The sequence below is a fragment of the Monodon monoceros genome, unplaced genomic scaffold (assembly GCF_005190385.1).
Source record: "Monodon monoceros isolate NGI ecotype Baffin Bay Population unplaced genomic scaffold, NGI_Narwhal_1 Super_Scaffold_1, whole genome shotgun sequence".
In the NCBI taxonomy this organism is placed as follows: domain Eukaryota; kingdom Metazoa; phylum Chordata; class Mammalia; order Artiodactyla; family Monodontidae; genus Monodon; species Monodon monoceros.
In genome coordinates, this window is record NW_021703765.1 from 55,656,709 (window position 1) to 55,680,674 (window position 23,966).

The window sequence follows — 23,966 nt, forward strand, 5'->3', positions numbered from 1 at the left end:
GTGATGATGACCATTCTGACCAGTGTGAGGTGATACCTCATTGTAGTTTTGATTTATATTTCTCTAATAATTAGTGATGTTGAGCATCTTTTCATGTGCTTTTTAGCCATCTGTATGTCTTCTTTGGAGAAATGTCATTTACATCTTCCCCCATTGTTTTGATTAGGTTGTTTGTTTTTTTGATGTTGAGCAGCATGAGCTGTTTGTATATTTTTGAGTCTTACTTCTTCTTGATTGACTTTTCTGATATTAGAAAATGATTCCATTAACTTCTAGTGGTATTTTTTGCTCTGTAATCAAATTTTCCGATGTTAATATAGCCACTCAGCTCTCATTTGATTTTTTTTTTCAGCATGGTGTTTTTGCTGTCTGTTTGCTTTTAACCTATTTGTGTTTTTGCATATAAAGTGGACTCCTTGGCAACACTGGGTTTTTGTGTGTGTGTGTGTGTGTGTGTGTGTGTGTGTCATTAATCTAATCTGACAATCTGCATTTAATTGGGAGGTTTAAACCATGTACACTTTAATGTGATATGATTGGGTGTAAATCTACTATTTTTATATATTTTTTATGCTTTTGTTTTTTATCCTTTTTTTCCTTTTTGGGGGGCTTTTGGGTAAATCAAGTATTTTTTACTTAATTCTTCGTGTATTTTGGCAATTGCTTTAACTACATATTTTAATCTTTAACTTATCATAATCTACCTTCAATTAATGTATATTATCATTTGATTATATATTATATTATATATTAATATTATTAACATGAAATATTATTTTTGTTTCAAACAATCAATTAACCTTTAAGGAGATTTAAGTAATAAGTTAAAAAGTTTTGTGTTTATCCCTATAGGTACCATTTCTTATGCTCCTTATTCCTTTGCATAGATCCATATTTCCATCTGGTATTATTTTCCTTCTGCTTGAAGGATTTTCATTAACATTTCTTGCAGGAAAGTTCTACTGCTAATGAATCTTTCAACTTTATTATGTCTGAAATAAAAACTTAGTTTCCCTTGAATTTTTGAAGATATTTTCACTGAGTATGTAATTCTAGATTGATAGTTTTTTCTTCAAGTATTTTAAAGCTACTGCTCTGCTGTCTTTTGGATTGTATTGTTTTGAACATGAAATTTGCTGATATCCTTTTCTTTGTTCCTCTTTACACTGATTTTTTTCAGTGTCTAATCTGTCATTTATTCCACATATAATATGTGAATGTTTTATTTCACATATTATATGATTTATGTATAAAAATTTCATCTTTTATATTTTCTACTTCTTTCTGCATTATGTTCATCTTTTATTTTAGGTCCTTAAGTATTTTGAGTATTTTTATTATAGCTGTTTTAACATTTTTTTCTGCTAATTATATTATTTCTGTCTTCCTACTGACTGATTTTCTTCTGGTTATGAGTCACTTTTTCTTCCTTCTTCATATATCTTAATTTTCCTTAGATACTTGAACTTGTTATTTTAGGTTGTATATTGGTATATTTTGTTGTATTTCTTTAAAGAGTGTACAGTTTTATTTTGGCAGACAGTTATTTGTTGATTTTGCAGAGGGGTGGTGAGTGCATTCTAGAGTAGCCTCTAGCTAGGGCAAACTTTACTATTAAGACATGAGACTTCTCAGGTTTCTACTGTATGTCCTGCAGATTCTATCATATCCCTACTCTGCCTGGTGTGAAGTCTGAAACTTTGTCATGGTTGAAAGCAGAAGTTCACTTGATAAATTTTTAGTATACACACCAATGTACATACACACATTCCTGGCTTTGTTTGAACTCTGGAAACTTTTTGGGTTATAGCTCCCTGGTTCTTTCCTCAGGAGTCAATTTTTACCAGTTCTTGCAAAGTTTTAACTTATGCAGCCCTGATAAGTGTTTAACCAGAGTCAAGGCAACCTCTATGCCAATTCCTGGAGCATTTTCACTTTGTAGATCCTGCCATTCTGGATTTGCCGTCAGAGGTCAGATACTGAACTAGTAAAGCCATTCATCTCCAGTGCGGGGAGATCTTCAGAGCCCCACCACATGAAGTGTCAGCCAGTGTGAAACTAGTTATTTGATTCTCTTTTGGTGAAACTTACAGCTCTTTTCTTTGTCATGCTGTGAGAAGGACTTTGAGGACCCTAGTCCCGAAAGTTGTTTTTATGGCATTTAGAGAGTGTGAAGTGCTCTGACTGCTGGCTCTTTGATTTGCTCAAGGAACTTATCTGGTGATGAACAGTGTTTTGAGTAAATTGGAGAGGGTGAGGTAGAGTACTAATTTAAAATGACTTCAGTTGGATGATGGTGATGATGATGATTACCAATAGCAACAGTAACAAAAATGTGAATTTAGGGCCATGACACCTGGGAATTGTCTCTATATGCCACAAGGAAAGCTGAGTAAAATGGGAGTCTTAGCTTCTACTACCTTGAATGGTTTTAAAATAGAATGAATTATTGACACTATTTCAATAAATTTTAATATATTCTAATATACCAAGCAATGGATAAATTAAAAATGTGATTTATGTTTAATAGTGCTAATATATTACTTTTATATTGGATATATAGCAGTTGTTTTTTTTTTTTTGCGGTACGCGGGCCTCTCACTGCTGTGGCCTGTCCTGTTGCGGAGCACAGGCTCCGGACGCGGAGGCTCAGTGGCCATGGCTCGCGGGTCCACCCGCTCCACAGCATGTGGGATCTTCCCGGACCGGGGCACGAACCCGCGTCCCCTGCATCAGCAGGTGGACTCTCAACCACTGCACCACCAGGGAAGCCCAGCAGTTGTTTTTTTAATGTGTGTTTTCTGTCTATATTTTATATACAGCTTAGATAATTGGTGTATTTGGTCTGCTATACTTGCCAATCTTATTAGTTCACTTTCAGATTTTCAGAGAACTTTGCTTTTTAAAAAATCTTTATTTTGTGGGACACTTTTGCATGTAGCGCTCTTGTTCTTTAATGAAAACTGACTGGGGACATAATTTCCAACATATTTTACGATAAAAATATTATCCACCTGATTTTTTTATCATGTGCTCTTTAAGAAATACATTAAGGGGACAAAGAGGATAATCTCTAATGTGAAAACGTGAATCTTTATTTATTTATTTATTTTGGTGAGTGGGTGAAGAATAAAGCATAAATGATTTAGGAGACTGGTGGTCAGGGGAGAAAGAGCATGGAATAAGGCATCAGGAGGCCAAGTTTGCAGTTCTAGTTCTCAGTAATTAGCTGTGTGATTTTGGGTGAGTTGCTTGACCTCTCTGAGCTTCATTTTTCTTATCTTTAAAACGTGGTGTTTTATTTGGCATTTCTCAGATTCCCTCTTAGCTCTCCAATTCTAGGATCCTCTGTTTCATTGGAAATCCTAGTTATGGCTCTCCAATTCAAAGCTGTTTGTAGGGAAGTTAGGAAACAGCTGTCTTAAAGTTAGACAGTGAAAACAAATGGAATACAAAATGGTTATTGCTCAAATGGACCCTGTGGAATTAAAGCCATCATGGAGTGAGTCTGAGTGTGGAAAAGTATATTGTGAAAGAAGAGAAATCAATTTGGATAATTATTCATCCAAATGGCCAACTCCTGTCAGAATATGATAAATTGGATTTATATTCTACTTTGGATTCTATACCAAATAGTTTAAAGCTGAGCTGATTCCAGTGCCCCGTGAGGAAGAAGGTCAGTCCCACTTCAGGGAAAGCCTTGTCAGGATGGACCGCAGAGCTCTTTAAGGCCACATGAAAGGTTCAATCCACATGAGAATGACCATGTGGGACTGCCTGAGACTCCCAGAGATCCTATTTGTGCTTCTGTCCTGCTATTATTGAATTTTTGGAGCTGGAGAGAGGCAACAGACAGAGGAAATTGAAAAACAGTACAAGGATGCAGTAGAAGAACATTTTCACATTGCGTAGCTGAGCATTAGTGGCTGGGTAATAATGATAATAAATACAGACCAGAGATGTGAAGGAAACAGAGGTTGAGTGGTTGCATTCCAGCAAATCATCACAGCACCAGAGAGGCACACAGGTAGCTGGAAAACAAAGGCAGACCCTCAGTAGACATCAGAATGGGGGACTCATCTGTTTAATTACTTTGAAAGTCAGACATAGCAATACCAGCCACAGCAGGCTCCTCAAAACTACGTAATAAAAATATATACTGGGGCTTCCCTGGTGGCGCAGTGGTTGAGGGTCCGCCTGACGATGCGGGGGACGCGGGTTCGTGCCCCGGTCCAGGAGGATTCCACATGCCGCAGAGCGGCTGGGCCCATGAGCCATGGCCGCTGAGCCTGCGCGTCCAGAGCCTGTGCTCCGCAACGGGAGAGGCCACAGCAGTGAGAGGCCCACGTACTGCAAAAAAAAAAAAAAAAAATATATATATATATATATATATATATATATATATATATATATATATACTGCTATTTGGTACTGAAAAATAGAGGGAATATGTAGCTTACATTTGATATTAAAGGACATCCTTTAAAAATTACTTATCCAGGTTACGTGGAGAAGAGTAATCTCAGAAGCACAAAACATAAATCACCAAGACTCTTATAGCGACATGTGTCGCTGAATGGATAAAGGATAGAATTCTATTAAAGAGCAAGGGAAAGCTGCTTTTTGCTCATATTCTGTTTTATAGATTCTTTCCTGGGCATCTCCTAATTTAAATAAAAATATGAGCCTCTGAGCAATAATTAGGTGTCACCAAACTAGTCTTCCACTCATAATTTTAACTTATCCTTAAGGATAATGTGACAAGAGTCACTTGTGGGATTGACTGAGCTTCACCAAAATCAATATATACTTCAAGCTCATAAACTGCACACTAGTTTTAAAACAGACAGAACATAAAACATTCACACTCGGTGATTTCCTCTGCCTGCATAGCAGACATTTCATCCTGTCTCTTGTTTAGATGATTATTATTTGAGCAGATAGGACCATTTCCCATCTGTGATTGTTATTCTTTGCTCAAAGCAGCCAGTAGCTTTTCATAGAAGTATCTTTCCTTTCTTTCTAAACCCCTGGGTATTTTTGCAAATTTGATTCTTTTTTGCATTTTCCTAAGTTTGCCTTTACTTTGAAATTCCAAAGTACTTTTCTTTGAAAAAAAAACAAAAGACTTTATCTTTTTAAAGAAGTTTTGGGTTCACAGCAAAATTGAGGGGAAGGACCAGAGATTTCCCATACGCCCCCAGCCCCACACGTGCACAGCCTCTTCCATTAACGACACCCCTCTACCAGAGTGGTACATTTGTTACAATTGATAAACCTATATTGACACATCATAATCACCCAAAGTCCATATTTTACATTCTGGGGGTTTGGACAAACGTGTGATATCATACAGAAAAGCTTCACTGCCCTAAAAATCCTCTATGTTCCACGTGTTCATCCTTCCTTTCCCCCTCCCACTTCCCCTGCTGCCCCCAAGCCCTGGTAACCACTGATCTTTTTACTGTCTTCATAGTTTTGCCTTTTCCAGAATGTCATGTAGCTGGAATCATACAGTATGTATGTAGTCTTCACAGATTATCTTCTTTCACTTAGTAATATGCATTTAAGATTCTCTCATGTCTTTACATGGCTTGATAGCTCATTTCTTTTTAGCATTGAATAATATTCCATTATCTGGATATACCACTGTTTATCCATTCGCTTACTAAAGGACATCTTGGTGGCTTCCACATTTTGTCAGTTATGAACATAGAACTCTTATGAATATCCATGTGCAGCTTTTTGTGTAAACATAAGTTTTCAACTCCTTTGGATAAATACTGAGGAGAGAGCGATTGCTGGATTTACAGTAAGAGTGTGCTTAGTTTTAAGAAACCACCAAGCTGTTTTCCAAAGTGGCTGCACCATTTTGCATTCCCACCCGCAGTGAATGAGAATTCTTCTGGCTCCACATCCTTGCCAGGGTTTTGTATTGTCAGTGTCAAAGCACTTGTAATTATCAAAATTAAAAAAAAGAAAGGTGGGGCTTCCCTGGTGGCGCAGTGGTTGACAGTTCGCCTGCCGATGCAGGGGACACGGGTTCATGCCCCGGTCCGGGAAGATCCCACATGCTGCGGAGCGGCTGGGCCCGTGAGCCATGGCCGCTGAGCCTGCGCGTTCGGAGCCTGTGCTCCGCAACGGGAGAGGCCACAGCACTGAGAGGCCTGCGTACCGCAAAAAAATAAAATAAAATAAAAAATAAAAAAAAAAGAAAGGTGATCTTTTTCTCATACAATTAAAAAATTGAGATATAATTTATATAACATAAATTCACCCTTTAAAGTGTACAGTTCAGTGGTTTTTAGTATATTCACAAGTTGTGATACCATCACCACTAATTCCAGAACATGTTCATCATTCCAAAAAGAAACCCCACACCCATTAGCAATCACTCTCTACTCCTCCCTCCCCTCCACCAAAGTAGGGGAAGTTTAAGAACCATTCTATTTTGGTTTTGTCATGTGTATGTTTGTATGTATCCATATAAGTGATGTATTACACTTAAGTGGTAACTGTTACAAGCATTGATTTTAGTTAGTGGCTTTTCTTGGTAGAGCAGTAGACAGAACATAACAGGTTACTTTCCTTCAAAGTCAAGCATGTGGAGTTGCTTTGCAGTAGAAGTAGAAGTACAGAAAAACCTGCTGTCCTCCTCCCACCTCCAGGAAGAGGTTCTGTCATTCTCTCTTACAGAAGAGCTTGTGGCCCCATTTGAGCCCCCTCCTTTGTAAATACTGGAGTTCAGTGTATAATAGTTGGAAGTTATTATTTTCTCATTCTCACTTTTCCCATTTCTAGCCCAGTGCCTGTACTCAGAGGTGATACACGGCTGCATAAGGATTTAATTGCTGCTGTGAACCTCAATTGGTTAAAAAGAATTCTAGCTTTCAAAACCATTTCAGATATTCCCTGCTGAGTGACTGAGGTTTGTTTGCTGTTTTAAGCCTCCCCTTAATCTACAAACACATTTTTCTGTATCTTTTTCTGCCAACAGAGAGGTTCAGGCAGACCTGTTTACCTTTTGAAGGAAAAGCTTCATCAGCTTTCTCCTCATTCCCCTAGGAGGGCTGAGGAAGGCCAGGAACAGAAGAGAAAACTGGGCTGGCAGGATGCGAAGGAGAGGATGCCAGAATGATAGTGAAAGACCGAGTCAGGGAGCCTGAGAAAGAGCGGGAACCTCCTCTGTGTTCCTGTGTCTATTAATCTGAAACCATAGCTTCTTTTTTTTTTATCACCATTGCCTTTCAAGTGCTTTTTCCAAGACATCCAAGTTGAGCTTGTTTATAAGCATGTTAGAATCCAAAGATATTGAGAAGCCAGAGCCTGAAAACAAGGGATTTGTCCTCTTTCTTTCTCATGCTGAGTGGCCTCCCCAGGAAGCTAAGAGGGCAGACAGCAGCATTACTGGGACTGTACCCAGAGTCTGTCCCAGAGAGCCAGAGGTTTCTCTTGCAAGAACCCTGCTGCACAGGCCCACTGCGGTCAGGGTCCAAGATGATTTCTCTAGATGGTCATGCTGTGCCTCATTCAGTGATAATGACAGTGGGGAATGCAGTCTTATTCTTTCAGAAAGAGAAGGGGAAATCTTTGATTTTGATATATTCTTCCTAAAATGTTTGGAATATGTTTGATTTGAGAGCAATGTGAATATACTCCCTGCATATTCAGGCAGGGAGATCTTTAGCAGGAATGAAGTTTAACTCCATAGTGTACTGATCAAGACCATACCAAGACTGGGGTTAGGCGAATAATTTGGTCACCTTTAAAATGGAAAATCATTACATTAGATCCCACCTTCCTTTAGGAGGCAGGTTACTGACTGTCTAATCTTATTTGAATAGTCTCCTTAGTGGGGTGGAGATGGTGTCTCATCTTACCCCACCCCAAATGACTTACTAAAGTATTTCTTCTAGGTATATCACTTAGGAATCATTTGGACTGCAAGTAGCAATAACAACAGCAACAGAGATTACTGTAGTTTTTAAAAATAGGAGTTTATTTTTCTCACATTTCTGGAAGTCCAGAGAATAGGCAGCATCTGATGTTATTTCTGAGACTCAGTAATATCAAGGCTGATCACTACAATATTCATGGCTTTTTTCTCATAGTTGCAAGATGGCTGCTGAGGCACCAGTCATCTTGTCTACATTCCAGTAAGGGAGAGGTAGGAAGAGAAAGGGGTAGCACCTATATGAGGAAAATAAAAGATTACACTGAAACCATGGAGAGGGATTTTTCTTATGTGACTTGGCCAGAATTGTGTCAGATGGTCGCTTCTGGCCTAAGGGAGTTGGAGAAACAAGGCTTGGGAATGGGGTTGGATCAGAGACGAGTTCTGATAAATGCAGTTTTATTTATCTCATTATATTCCTAGTAAATTTTAGTGCTGCTGTGATATTTTACCACCCATTTTAGCCTGACCCTAAACCTAGCCATAGGCATGCCAACAAATTAGTTAAATTATAGTAATAACACATGGGATTACTATGTGCCATGCATTTTACATATATTTACTCAGTTAATCCTCATAATAGCCCAGGGCATGTATGTGATTAATATTCCCATTTTACAGATTAGGAAATGGAGGCCCAAGGGTTCAATTCCTTTCCCAAGGTTGTAGATCTAGGAACTGGCAGAGCCCACATTCAAATCTGGACCAGCTGTCTTCAGAGTTTTTCTCTAAATCACGATACTATATTCCTGGTATAAAAATATGTAGAGCTATACACAGATACGCAAATACCTGAGGACACATTTGAAATTAAGAAGGATTACTGTAGGGAAAGCATTTGGAAAGAACTGAAAACGTGTGAATTCATATCCTGGCTTCACTGTCCCTAGTCATTCATTCAGCAAATATTTCTGAGTTCCTGCTATTGGCCAGATACTGTGTAAATAAGACAGACACGGTTCCTCTATATTCTAGTGGGGAAAATAGTTCCCAAAAATGAAGTAGGTGAATAGATAAAGTTATGTTGTTGATGAGTGAGAAGAAGGAAATGCAGAAAGCTGAGATGGTGGGTAATTGGAGGAATGCTATGTTAGGGTGGCCGGGAAAAGATCCCCTGAGGAGGCGACATTTACATTAGGAGCTGAATGATGAGAAGCATCTTGCCATGGAAATAGAATGTTCCAGGCAGAAAAAAACGGTAAGAGAAAGGGAAGGAAGAGCTTGACTTTTTAGATAAACTGAGGAAAGATTAGCAGGCCTGGTGCTAGTGCTAGGGGAGAGTGATATAAGGTGAGACTGGATAAGACGTTTGAGGACAGAACATGCTGGGCTATGATGTCATAGAAAAGAATATGCATTTTATTGTAATTGTGGTGGGAAGTTAATGTGTCTTCACTTTACTCTCTGTAACTGTTACCCTTACTGTATACTGAGATGTATAATACTTGCTTTGACTACTTCAGGAGGTTAAGGTAAGAATCAAATGATGGAATGTGTATGATAGTAAATTGTTTCATGTGAAATTCTTTATAAAATAAGAAATAATAAAGGCCACAGAATATTTCATAGCAAGAAGTATGTTTTTTTGAAATATTCTGTGGAATATACTCAGAACAATTGAACTTGTGGTTAGACAGAGCAAGCAGTTCATTAGTAGATGCAGCATTTTAAAAATATCTGATGTGTATACAGTGTTCTATGGGAGTTCCATTTCCAGTTAGAATACAGACTAGGTTGCAGCCGATTATCTTTCTCACTGTTGCAACTAGAGAAGAGACGATGCATGTAAAATCATATGTTTTAAAGCTGTTTATAATGGAGAGCTGTGGACACAAAGAAGTCTAAAGGAACTCAGTTCCAGGGAGGGAAGAGCTCTTCCTAGGTGGCCAGAGCCCAGCAGTCACTTCAGTGTGTGTCTCTCCCTGAGTCTGTGTACTGCTGGGCAGAAGATCACACCTCCCTTGGCAGAAGGACTGTATGGGGAGAGGAGACACCCATGGGGCTGCCTGCACTGGCACAAAAGGTTGGAATCTGTCGAAGCCGCAAATGCAGAGCTAGTTCTCCAAGTCTGACAACTCTACCCCTTGGGATTTTGCTGAGAGCCCAACAACACAGGAGGCTTGCGGCTAGGCTCTAAAGTAGAGAGCAATTTCTGTAGTCCTGTGGTGTTTATCCGAAAGCCCTGTTGAGGGAGGGACCTATAATACACACAGGACAGATCAACCCCCTCAAAACATTTGGAATCAGAGGTAACCTAAAACTGATCAAAGTTGCAACTCAGCCCAGACCCACCTCAGCTCCTTAAATGGGTTGAAGTGATCTGTACCTCATTTCAACTACCAGACAGAAAGCTTACCCTTCTTGGGGAAATTACTATTTACTCCAGTTTTCTAGAGTTCTTTTAAAAACAAAGTCAACAAAAAAATGTGAGATTTGTAAAAGAAAAGGAAAATATGATCCATAGACAATTGACTTTTTTAATCAATATTAGCAGATGCACTGACAGCACAGATGTTGGCACTGAGACAAGAACTTTTAAATAACAATAATAAGTATGTTAAAAAGACAGATAAAAGGGATAAAAGACGAGTAATGTCAACAGAGAGATAGAATCTTTAAAAAGAACTAATAGGACATTCTTGATATGAAAAAACATGGTATCAGAATTGAAGCATTCATTGGATGGTCTTAACTAGCACTGGGCACATAGAAGAAAAGAAAAGTGAACCTGAAGACAGGGTAGTAGAAATTCCCTAAACAAGTACAAGGGCTGAGGGTTGGAGGGGAAACAAACATATCGTGAAGGACATTTGGGACAATATTGGTTGTGTTATTGGAGTTCCAGAAGAAGAGGAGAGAGAGAGTTGGACAGAAGAAATACTTGGAGAGAAAATGGATGACTACCCTAAAGTTGATGAAATACATCTACCCACAGATTCAAGAAGCTCAGTAAACCTTAAGTAGAATAAATACAAATAAAACAATCTAGGCATTTTATAATTAAGCTTCTAAAATCAAAAGATAAGGGGAAAAAATCTATTAAAAGCAGCTAGAGAGGAAGAACATTATATTTAGAAGCATGTCAGTAAGAGTTATAATTGACTTTTCATCAGAATCAAGAATACAGAAGACAATGGAATGCCGTCTTTAAAAGGATTGTAAAAACAACAATAAATCTGCCAGCCTAGAGTCCTATGCCCAGGAAATATATTCATCAAAGATGAAGGTGAATTAAAGACATAGAAAGAAATATGAGGGGATTTGTTGCCAGCAGATCCATAGTACAAGAAATGCTAAAGAAAAAGAGAGGAAATACCAAAGGAGGTTCTCAAAACCGATTAGAATGATCTGTTATGGATACATGGACATGCAGGAAGGATGAAGAGCACCAGAAAGGATAAACATAAAAGACTACTTATTTAATTTTTAAAAAGATTATTGACTTTTTAAAAGAAACAAAAATAATAACCATTGTGGGGTGTAAACATGTGAAGAAGCAACATGTATGACAATAGTAATATAATAAGGGGTGGAGGGAGAATTAAACTCTTATACGTTATTTGCATTGTTCTGAAGTTGTAGCATCTCCAGTAATCATTAAAATATAAGGTATTTCTAAAAACATTATGGAGGGGAAAATGGAATAGTAAAATCTTTAAAAAAATTTTTTTTATTAATGCCACTTTGAATTTATGGTAATTATCATCCACTTAAATCTAATTTTAAACCTAATGGTGTTTTGGGACTTCCCAGTGGTTAAGACTCCGTGCCTCCACTGCAGGGGACCCGGGTTCAATCCCTGGTCTCGGGAAGTAAGATCCTGCATGCCGCATGGCGTGGCTAAAAAAACCCCACACAAACCTAATGGTGTTTTCCCAACAAAAGTTGCTATATAATGCTGTGTAACAGTTGCATTCTGTTTTTCATGTAGTGTTTTCCTGGTATTGTTTTGGAATAAAAAATAACAAACAGCTGATGAAGCTGAAGCTCTGTTTATCCTAATATGGTGAGGTTTGAAGCTGTGAGGCTCATCAAAGTGGTGGATGAGCCCAAGCATCACAATTATGTAATACTTTAAGACTGGAAGGTCACGGTCCCTACTCTACCCTGGGGTGAAGGGGGAAATATTTGGATCCCTAACTAAAAAAGTGAGAACTCTTCCAAATGCGCTTATCCCAAAAATGCTGTTTGACTTACTTGCCAAAAAAAATAGTTGACCGTTGCAATTAAAGGATTCTTTGGGTGGATTGTCTCAGATGAAACCAGTGTGTTATGCAGATGTTCATGACCTGTATTTCACCTCCAATCCTCCCGTTCCCAGCAGAAGTTTATGAAGATCTCTTCTCTGAGATTCTACCAGTATTCCCTTTGCATGAGTAAGAAACCGTGCTGTAACTAAAAGGATCATTATTAGCCCTAAATATATATGCCCCTCATCTTCTAAGGTTCACTTAATATTTCCCAAATTTCTCACTTTTTCAAACATTTTCAGTTTTTAGGTATATCTGCATGTTTTCTTAATTTCTAAGAGAAATGGTGCTTTTCCATGCAGCCATTGAGGTGTTATCTCTGTATTGGCATGGAAGAGATACCTATGACATGTTTTTGTTTTTGTTTTTGTTTTTTGTGGTATGCGGGCCTTTCACTGTTGTGGCCTCTTCCGTTGCAGAGCACAGGCTCCGGATGCGCAAGCTCAGCGGCCATGGCTCACAGGCCCAGCCACTACGCGGCATGTTGGATCTTCCCGGACTGGGGCAAGAACCCGTGTCCCCTGCATCGTTAGGCGGACTCTCAACCACTGTGCCACCAGGGAAGCCCTATGACGTGCTTTTGAGTGGGGAAAGCAAAGCAGCTTATCGAACAATATGATATGATACAGATAGGAAGAAACCTTCAGCTTCCGCTTTATAAATTGTGTATTACTTAAACTTTTATGCTTATAATATACCGCCTTATAATTTTTAAAAACTTAGTCCATGTCTTCTGTTAAGACTGTTAATTTTTTACAAGTTATATTCATTTTCAAAGAATAAACCTAAAAAAACCCCCAAAACTGGAACTAGAGAAAGTTTTGGGCATCTATATACTTTTTCCTGAATATGGTACACGGAGGGCAGTAGGCTGTGTGAGCAGTGGTAATTGATTACAGTTTCACAGAAGCAGATGTTTATATACTATAATTCTATGAATTCATTAGTGGTTTTCAAAAGAGAAAAGGCTGAAGAGCCTAAAAATAGTAAAGGGAGCAGTAACTGCCTTCATGACCTGTATTGATTTCCTATGTATTTCAACCACTAGAATGTGTCTGTCTTGTCAAACTGTAAAGAATTCAGTGAAGAACTCTCATCACCCAATTATCAAAGCGTCATAAAATTATTTTTATCAGCAAAGAATAAAAAAAATAAAAGTGGATATCTAATATTTTCCTGAAATGCTCTGAGTTTTAAAAATAAGTTGGCTAACTCACTGCAGAACTAGAACTACTTACAGTCTGGTACAGTCTCAGGATCAATGATCAAATTCTAGAAATTTATACTAAAGATGATTGAGAAATCTAGGATTCCTAGAGGTATAGACCATATGAGCACATGGAACTTTTTTCTTATTCCCCTTTCTTTTTGTACTGTTATACATATCAGTGTGCTTTACATATGCTCTAGGACACGGCTAAGTTTGGTAGTAATCCACTGCTGCTCTGAATGTCAAAATTGAATTGTCCTAAGCGAGTCAGAATGCCACGGTTGGACATTACTATGTCATTGCTCTTTCTATCTGGATTTCTTGTTTTGGATAAAACAGCTCTGACCACACATTGGTTAAGTAGTCTCAACTTTTTGGTTCAATTCCACCTGGACCCAAGGAGAAGAAAGCAAGTGTGGAGGAGTTCTTTGACAGGAGTTGCATACACACTCCAACTGGAAAATTAAAAAGAAAAAAAAAATCATGTAAGAATAAGAACAGAAGATCATACTGCATAGAGTAATTCAGTCATTCTTCCTGGTTGAGGATTGAAGTGTTGTATGTAATCAAACATTCTGTTCCTAAGGAGTGTAATATTTGTCAATCATATATCATAGAGTCAAACATTTAAAAATTTTTCCAGCTTTATTGAGATAGAATTGACATATAACATGGGGTAAATTTCAGGAGTACGACCTGAAGATTTGATATATGTATATATTGCTAAATGATTACCACAATAAGGTTAGTTAATGCATCCACCACCTCACATAAAATATTTTATTTTTATGTATATCTCCAAACTCTCTCAGAATTCCAGCATTTTGGCATCTGTCTCCCCTACTGTGTCTCTTGTTTTTTAGACTAACATCTGTTGGATGTTTTATGTCCTAAATGCTTTACGTGTGCTAACTCACTTAGTCCTCGCAGCAATCCCACGAGGAAAGCATCCCATGGAGCTGCTCTGTGCCTTGTTCAGCTGTTGTCTGCTAGGCTAGCAGTGGTCCTGCTGGGTGGCGATACCTGGAGCTTCGCTGCCCCCCTAAGCATTTGGGCCTTTCCCTTGGTGGTGATCTGGTTCTCCCTGAACTGAGTCAGTGCCCCACTTCCCCATCCTAATACAGAGTTTTTCCGTTTAATGTCATGGATTATTTCCTCTCATTAGCTCATTTTCTCAACAGCCAACTTTTTAAAAATGTATCTTTAAATTTAAAAATATTTGTTTTTAAATTCTGGTACAATGTGTGACATAAAATTGACCATATTAACCCCTTTAAGCCTACAGCTCAGTGGCATGAAGCACATTCACACTGTTGTGCAACCGCCTCCACCTTCCAGCTCCAGAGCTTGTTCATCTTGTAAAACTGAAACTCTCTACCTGTTAAACAATAACTCGCCATGCCTCCTTCCCTGCAGACCCTTACAACCACCATTCTACTTTCTGTCTCTAGGCGTTTGACTCCTTTAGGTCCCTCACATAAGTGGAATCATACAGCATTTGTTTTTCTGTGACTGACTTATTTCACTTAGCCTGATGTCCTCAAGGCTCATTCATGTTGTAGCATGTGTCAGAATTTCCTTTCTTTTTAAGACTCAATAATATTTCGTTGTATGAATAGACCACATTTTGTTTATCCATTGATCTGTCAGTGGATGTTTAAGTTGCTTCTGCCTTGTGGCTATCGTGAATCACTGTTATGAACATGGATGTACATGTATCTCTTCAAGACTCTGCTTTCAGTTCTTTTGTACGTAGAGTCAGTGGAATTGCTGGATATCACAGTAGTTCTGTTAGATTTTTTGAGGGACTGCCATGCTGTTTTCCACAGAGGCTGTACCATTTTACATTTCCACCAGCAATGAACAAGGGTTCCAGTTTCTCTACATCCTCGCCAATGCTTATTTTGTTTGCTTAATAGTACCCACCCCACTGGATGTGAGCAGCCAGCTTTTTTCACTCTTCTCTGACATCATCTTAGATACTTTACAGGGGCTAAATTTTACTATATATGTTTTGACTAACATGAACAGCTTCCCACTTTATGAGTGTGTGAAAGGTATAAAAAGTATTTTTGTGGTAATTTCCGCATGGCCACAAAGTCATTATGAATTATAGAGAATGAAAAGGATGGGGCCACCGCTGACTGGAGGTTATTCCCTCAAACCCCTCTCTTTCACACTAACTCCATCTCTCCGTTGATATCACACCTAAATTTAATTTTGTGATTTGTAACATGAGACACTGATTTTCGTTAACAGATACTATTCTTTTCTCAGAAAATCCATTTCTCGCTGCCGAAGAATTAGCAGGATGCTCTCCAATGAATCCTTACAGTCCCCGGCATTCAGCCGCTCCAACTCTCAAGCCTCCATAGACAGCGCCTCCATGGAGGATTTCTGGCGGGAAATAGAAAGTATCAAAGAGAACAGCCTGGGAGTTCAGGAAGAGCAGACGCCAGCTGAGGCCAAGCCCCTGGATGGTGAGGTGCTGGATTGGTCTTCCCCTGTGCTGTCTTTCTTTGTATGCTCTCTTATTCTGTTGGCAGGTAGAAATCATTCCACTAGTAGTTTAACAAGTGAACCAGTAGAATTTGGCAAATCAGCTGCCTGCTCCCACTGATTTATATCTGCTGGTCTGGCTCAGGATGGCTTCTGTGTAAGGTGACATGACCTGAAGGAGGGCTGTCAACACAATGCAAATTGATCCTTTACGTATCACCACTTAGGGATGCTGTACCCGTCTGTTGACTTGATTCATAATCATCTAGCAGATTGAGTATTCTCATTTTGATGGCTTTTATATTTGTATACTTGACCATTAATTACCAAAAGAGAGAGACAGACAGAAAAAAAATTTACCAACATAATTCTGGATTAAAAATATTTAGCTATGAAGCATGTACTAGCATTAATGTATTTAGAGAACGGATAATCTAGTACTTCACCAAATAAGAGCCGTGTCAGATATGTCAATTATACTAGTTTCCAGTGAAATTAAACAAGAAGGTTGAGGACCCAAAAAGTATAATTGTCCGTAATTGTCAAAAGGTACAAAATTACTCACCTGAGATTAAAAGCATAGGTTATCTTCTCCAGGTACTACCTATCGACAAGTAAATGCATAAGAAAGACTGAAGGTAGTTTAGCAAGTATCTAAGAATGTTTTCATTAGCCAGTGATTAACCTCAAGACAACTATCAAGATAAACTGAAACTTTAAAAAACTCTTTTTTCTTTATTCCCTTTCTACAAGCCTATCCTTCTTAGATCTGAAAAACAATAGTTCAGATGTACCACAATTAGTATATTTCACTTAGCATTAGAAATAAAAAGTCCCACCACAGATTTAATGAAAATCCATTCAAGGGAACTGTCCTGCATCAGAGAAGGATATTTTTATTCCTTCTCCTTACATACTTACATTTTGCCTTTTCAGATCCAGAAAGACACATAAAGGAAAATACCTCTTATTCTCCACTTCTTTTTTCTTACTAGCTAGCTAGCTGTCTATATTAAAAATCATGAGTTCGTACTGATAACCTCCAATTCCAATCCAACGCCACAAAGTTTGTTGTCTTCCATTTTTCTGTATTTATAACCCCCTTCTCCAATAATGACAAACCTGTTCCTCAATGTACTTTTTCATTTGCTCAAGCCTAGAGTATACAGAAAACATTCTCAGGCTTGCTAACATAAACTTCTACAAAAAGCATACCTACTAACTGGAGTTCAAAATTTATTTGACTGATATTGTTTTCCTTGAAGCATATGCCTAGATCTTAAGTGTGCAATTCAGTGACATTTGACAAATACTAACCCTGTAACCTCACACAAATCGACATAACATTTCAGTCAACTCAGAATTTCCTCATGGTTTTTCCCAATCTCATCATCCCCGTGACTTGCTGTCCCTAGCCAGAGACAGCCAAGGTTCTGATGTTTTTGCAGCATATAGTTTTGGGTTTGGCTTCTTTCACTGAACATAATATTTTTGAGATTCATTTGGTGTATTACTATTTCATTGCTTTTTATTATGGGATAGTTTGTATTAGTTTCCTAGCACTGCTGTAACAAAGTACCACAGAACTAGGTGGCTTAAAACAACAGAAATCTGTTCTCTTGTGGTTCTGCAGACTAGAAGTCCAAAATCAAGGGGTCAGCAGGGCCCTCCTCTCTCTGAAGATGGTAGGGAAGAATCTGTTCCATGTCTTTCTCTTAGCTTCTGGTGTTGCCAGCAATCCTAGCTGTTCCTTGGCTTGTAGACAACACTTGCCATTCTCTGCCTCTGTAGTCACGTAGCCTACTCCCTGTGTTGTTGTCTGTGTCTCACCTCCTTTTCTTATAAGGACACTAGCTATATCGGATCAAGGGCCCTCTCTACTCCAGTATGACCTCACCTCAACTTAAATCCTAATTATACCTGCCAAGACCCTGTTTCCAAATAAGGTTACATTCACCTGTATTGGTGGTTAGAACTTCAGTGTATCTTTTTGGGGACCCAATTCAACCCATGACAGCAGTATTCTGTTGTATGAATATGCCATAATTTGTCTATACATTTAACTGTTAATGGTTGTTTGCAGTTTTGGCCATTATGAATAAGGCTGCTGTGAACAATCTTGTAGAAGTCTTTTGGTGGAGATACATTTTTATTTCTCTTGGATATATGTATTTTTCATAGAATATGTGTAATTACATAAGAAACTGCCAGCATTTTTACAAAGTAGTTGTACCACTTCACACTTCTCCCAGCAGTATCTGACAGACAAGTCTAGCTGCTTCACATCCTTGCAACATTTGATTTTTTAAGACTTATTAACATGAATGATTCTAGGGATGTGCGGAGGTATCTCATTGTGGTTGTAATTATACTTCACCGATGACTAATGATGTCAAATGCTTTTTCCTGTGCTTATTGTCCATTCATATATCTTGCTTTGTGAAATCTTTTCACTATTTCTTTTAATTGGGTGTCTCTCTCTTGTTCTCTCACCTCTCTCATTTTTTAATTGTTTGCAACTGGTGTGCAGTACAATTGATTTTTGTACTTGACCTTATATTTCATTACCTTTCTAAATTGACTTACCAGGAGTTGTCTACTACTAGATTTCTTAGAATTTTCTACATAAACAAAGAGATCATTTGTGAATAGAGACAGTTTTACTTTTTCCTTTTTGACTTCACTCCATCCCACAAATTTTGATATTTCATATTTTCATTATTATTCAGTTTAAAAAGTTTTCTCATTTTCTTGTAAAGCATGTGGGAAGGCTTTTGTTCATGTACCAGTGATAGAATAACATAAGCAGAGTCCAACGCCTCTGGACTGATGATTTGATAGTGTACTTGCAAACCAGTCAATTCTGCTCTTTAAAAGAAACCTTATTCAGGTAATGCCTGTTTAGCATAGTTCCCAGAATGTTATAGTGTGTACAGTGGATTTTCTGTTACATGATGTTGTTATTCTGAATTCTTTAGTATTTCCACACATCTAATTTATAATAGCAATTGATCTTCATCATGATGAATTTTAAGTTTTTTAGCTGCCTTCTGAGAAGAGGAAAGATCACCTAATGTTCAAAATCAGGAGAAAAGTAAGAGAACGAATATCTATTGAACACATACTCTGTTCTAGATTTTTGCCATCTGTCACAAATTCATTGATAAAATAATCCTCATAGCCACCTAATACTTTGGTGATTATTACCTCCATTTTGCCAAGAGGACACAAGATCTAGAGATACTTAAAACTCTCCAAAGTCATTCAGTTAGTAAATGGTGGTTGGGATTTGAACCTGAATTTGTGTGATTAAAAAATTCTTTTGTGTGCCATTAAACCACATTTTTTCTGTCATGGTTTTAGTTTAGATATTAGTATTTTATCATTTTTTGAAATTGGCTGTTCAGATATGGCTTATATTTAACTCTCTGGTAAGGAAAATTACCTTCCCAAATCTGCCAAATAACCTTACTCTACTAGAAGATACTTTAAAAATTTGACTTACTTAAAAAAATACAGTACAGACCTTTTATTCATTCCTATAGGCCGTTCCCACAATTACTATAGGAAAAAGAATGGTCTTTTAAAGTTTTTTGAGGTTTAATTTACATACAATATTATATTAGTTTCAGGTATAAACATAATGATTAGATATTTGAATACATTGTGAAACAGTCACCAAAATAAGTGTAGTTAATACCCATCGTCACACATAGTTACAAAATGTTTTTTCTTGTGGTAAGAACTTTGAAGATCCTACTCTCTTAACAATTTTCAAATATACAATAGAGCATTATCAACTATAGTTACCATGCTGTACATGACATCCCCATGACTTATTTATTTTATTTTATAACTGGAAGTTTGTACCTTTTGACCACCTTTACCCATTTCGCCCACCCTCCACCCCTGGCCTCTGGTAAGCACCAATCCGTTCCCTATATTTATGAGCTCGGACATTTTGCTTTGTTTTGTTTTTAAACTCCACATATAATGAGATCATATGGTGTTTGGTGTTTTTCTTTCTCTGTCTGACTTATTTCATTTGGCATAATGTCCTCAAGGTCCAGGATGGTCTTAATATATTGTATAGTGATTATTTCTTACTTGCTGATGTGTACAGACTTACAGATATGCATGGCTTCCAATCTCAGAATATTCTAACCTTCTCTTGGTAAATTCATCTTACAGAAGGAGAACTTGAAGCAGAGTGGTTGCAAGATGTAGGTTTATCAACCCTGATCTCGGGTGATGAAGAGGAGGGTGGCAAAGCCTTGCTCTCGACTTTGACTCGAACCCAAGCAGCTGCAGTGAAGAAGAGATATAATACTTACACTCAAACCATGAGAAAAAAGAACAAGCAATCCATCAGGGATGTCAGAGACATCTTTGGAGTCAGCGAATCTCCTGTAAGTAGTGAACAGGGCTCAAAAGGTTTGGTTTGCTTGAGGGGAGGGAAGGGGAATGTGGAAAAATTATCAGAAAAGGCCAATCATCTTCTAGCTTTAAGAGAAAAGTAAAGCAGACAGCAAACTGCAAAATTTTTGCAAATTTGAAACTTAAGTGATTATTTCTTATTCCCCATACAGCAGTCTCCCCGCACACAAAATTTATTCCTTTCTTTTGAAGTTGATCGCTTCTTTGGTAATGGAGCAAGTCTTTGTGGATGAGATACACGGAGCCTTTACTTAAACCTCAGCACTGAATGGAAACTCTGTGGACAGGCAAAGGAGTCCCAGAGAAGTGGGCCCAACTATTATGTGCAAGTCTGTGTAGTTTAATTGGGGGTGGGGATGGGAGAGTGGTTAGGGTACCCTTTATGTTCAAAGAAATTAAAATGATGAAAAGTGAAATATACAGCATTAATCAAATGAGCCAGAGAATGATTCAAAAAACCATGAGGGAAGCATCACACGTTTTCTGAGAAATGGCTGGTTGAAATGCCAGCATACCCTTGGCTATTCCACGGCCACAGTTTTACTTCTGAGGCTGAGTCATGTCCTCCTATTTCTGTGGTTGTTTTACTGGTAGCTCTGCTTTACAGTTCACTCATTCATCCATTTATTGCATCATTGCAGTGTTGCATTGAAATAATTGCGTCATTGATGCAACAGATAATTACTGGATACATTCTCTGTGCAATTCTTATATCAGGTTCTATGACGATAGGATTCTTGGAACTTTGGGGTAATTCATATATAGGAAAAGGGGAACTTGATATTCTGCTGCAGTCACAGGTAAAGTTGCCTGGGGCAAGTTGGTTAATCACTTTGATTTAGGTTTCTCATCTGTTTAATTGTAATATCAATAGTGACATAAATTAAAACTTCAAGGATATTGGGTAGCTGGCATAACTGAAGACAGTCTCTAATTTGAGTTAGTTTAGGTTGTCTGTAAGTCAAATCTTCTCTTAGATACATTAATCACAGTGGGGTGTTGCCAGGGCAGCTCACATATACAAAGTTAAGCTTTGTATTTGTGTTTACAATGTCCTAGAAGAGCGCTGTCCTTTAGAACTTTCTACGGTGATGGAAATGATCTATTTCTGTGCTGTCCAATATGGAAGCCCCCATCACATGTGGCATTAGCACTTGACACGTAGCTAGTGTAAGTAAGGAACTAAAAATTTAATTGTATTTAATTGTAATTGATTTGAATCTAAAATGTCACATGTGGCTTGTAGCCAGTATAATGAACACAGTTCTAGAATCCTCTGCTGTATATAACGATATATACTCAAGGTAAGCCATTTTGAGTTCTACGCTGTTTGAACTTTCAGCCTAGTTGAAACCTGGGCCTTCTTGGAAGGTGAGATTGTCTCAAGCTGTTAACTGAGTAAAGGTGTTGCCCGCAGCTTGAGGCTAGGGCTCCAGCCACATGAGTCCTGGACAAGATGCCTATCAAAGAAAAGGTTTATCCTGCAGGTTTAAATTCCCTGGGTCATTTTCCAGTTATCTCCCAGATCATCTTGAGAGAATCCTAAGAACTTGGCCTACATGCGTCCTTTCCTCATTTCTGTTTCCAGCTACTTCAGACTAAGATTTTTCCTCTTCCCTAGCAAACTGCAAAATATGGGTCTATAGCTTCTCCTGAATCCTCCAGTTACTCAAGAAAATGCATAACTAGCCTCTCTAGGTTTCCCAAAACGTTGCGCTATAGTCACATAGAAGCAGCGCTTCTCCCATTTCTTTCACTCGGACCCTGAAGGGAATCGTAAGGTGGGCACTTAACACATTAGGGCTTAAGTATAAAATGAAATGAAGGGTCTTACTTTTCCGTAACATGTAAGTGCAATAAACTGGTGTTTAACTCCAGCAAAGGCAGAGAGAGGGCCGCATTCTTGGTGGGCAAGGGGAGTAGCCCCGGGGGCTCTTCCTCCTGTCTACCCTCCTCTTCTCCCACATACCCCCCAGTCTTGCTGCGGAAGCCCCAGTTCTAGAGAGAATGGGGAATGAGGCAGGGGGAGTTGTCACAGGTAAAAGAATGACCATATATTCCAGGGAGTAGAGGTCTTGTGCTGTCCTGAGAAGTGGGGCATCTGGAAGTCAGGGAAAGCCTGGCATTGTATTATGCTGCTTAAAAATTCACATTGTTCTTTGTCAAAAATGTAAAAAGCCATATAAAGCCAGCCTTTTAAAAATATGGTATATTTACAATATGTAAGTCCTAATAAACATTTCCACAAGATTGTTTTTTCCTAAAAACTTCAGGATCTGCTTCTGCAGGTAAATAGACTTGGAGGTTCTTAGAAATGTACCTAAACTTTTAAGTTTCCGATTTGAATTTGACGTCATGAATACCAGTTCCTTCCTCCTCCTCCTTCTTCTCTTCCCCGCTCTCCCTTCCTTATTCTCTCCTATTCTTTATTTCTGTCTTTGTCATCGTTTACCTACATTAATAGAACAATTACATAAAGTTTCCATTCCATTTTCTTAATGAAGTTTTAACATTACAAGTTGCATTAGGTAATTTTGCATTAATCTTAGAATTATGAATCTGACCCATTATACTCACCAAATGAAGATATAAATAATTTAAAAAATAAATATGTAGATTATCCTAGTTTTTTTCTTAATTTTTTGCATATAGAATCCCAGGTTCAAAATCATTTTTCTTCAGAATTTTGAAAATATTTGTCTGTTATCTTCTCTCACACACCATTGCTGTGGGGAAGCACAATATCTACATCAACTTCATTCCTTTATATACAAGTGTGGAAGCTTTGTGAATTTCACTTTTTATTGTTGGAACCTTGAAATTTTAGCCGTTTTCCTTTTTAAAAGAATTCATCCTGGTCACTACAAGTGAGCTCTTTCATTCTTCAGCTTGTTCATTCTGCGTATTTTCTTCTAACGTTTAAAACAAGTATTTATTCCCTTCATTTTCTCACTGTCTCCTTCTGGATATTAGATGATTGTTGTTAGATGATTGTTTCATTGTTTTGATTGAATCTCAATATCTCTTAAATGTCCTATTTTCCAAGCTTTGTTTGTGTGTATGTTTGCTCTACATTCTCGGCTGGCCCTTCAACTTCATCTTTTATATCATTAATTTGGCCTTGGTTGTATTAACACTTTTACCTTTCATTAATTTTTAAAACTTTAATAGTCCTCTTATGAACTTGCTGAAGCCCCTCCTTTCCCCTAATTTTTCCTTTATTTTGTGATCTGTTCTTGTTTCTCAGCCGCAGTAGCCTCTCAGCACTCTGAAGGTATTAAATTAAACCTTAAATTCCAAGGTTCTCTTTTTTTCCTTGAATTATCTCTTTCCTTCAGGGTCATCTGTTTATTTTTGGCATCATTACATTGCTATTGTTCAATTAACTTTAATCTTTGGATATTGATTTATATTCATTAATGGAGAACTAGATTGACTGATTGATTAGTATAGGTAGTGGTCATATATTTCTTATGCAGTTATGTAGACCCGTTTTCTCCCAAAAACTCTCCCCCAAAACAGGAGTCTGGGCCTGTGTGAGTGGTGAAGTGTGTCAGTGTCAACTGTCACACTTCACTTTAAGAAATAAATATGGTATCAATGCCAAAGTAACAAG

General features: G+C 38.0%; 1 protein-coding gene across 4 annotated transcripts in view; it reads left to right on the forward strand.

Annotated features, from left to right (window-relative positions):
- Window positions 1-23,966, forward strand: part of ARHGAP28 (Rho GTPase activating protein 28) — a 147,893-nt gene that overhangs the window by 64,583 nt on the left and 59,344 nt on the right. For all 4 annotated transcript variants that reach the window (XR_003794926.1, XM_029232071.1, XM_029232085.1 and 1 more), the window contains exons 2-3: window positions 15,692-15,894; window positions 20,105-20,322. Coding sequence is in view for 3 of the 4 variants with exons in the window: in XM_029232071.1 (XP_029087904.1) it covers window positions 15,692-15,894; window positions 20,105-20,322 (421 nt within the window). In the remaining variant the exon portion in view is untranslated. The remainder of the gene's footprint in view (window positions 1-15,691; window positions 15,895-20,104; window positions 20,323-23,966) is intronic.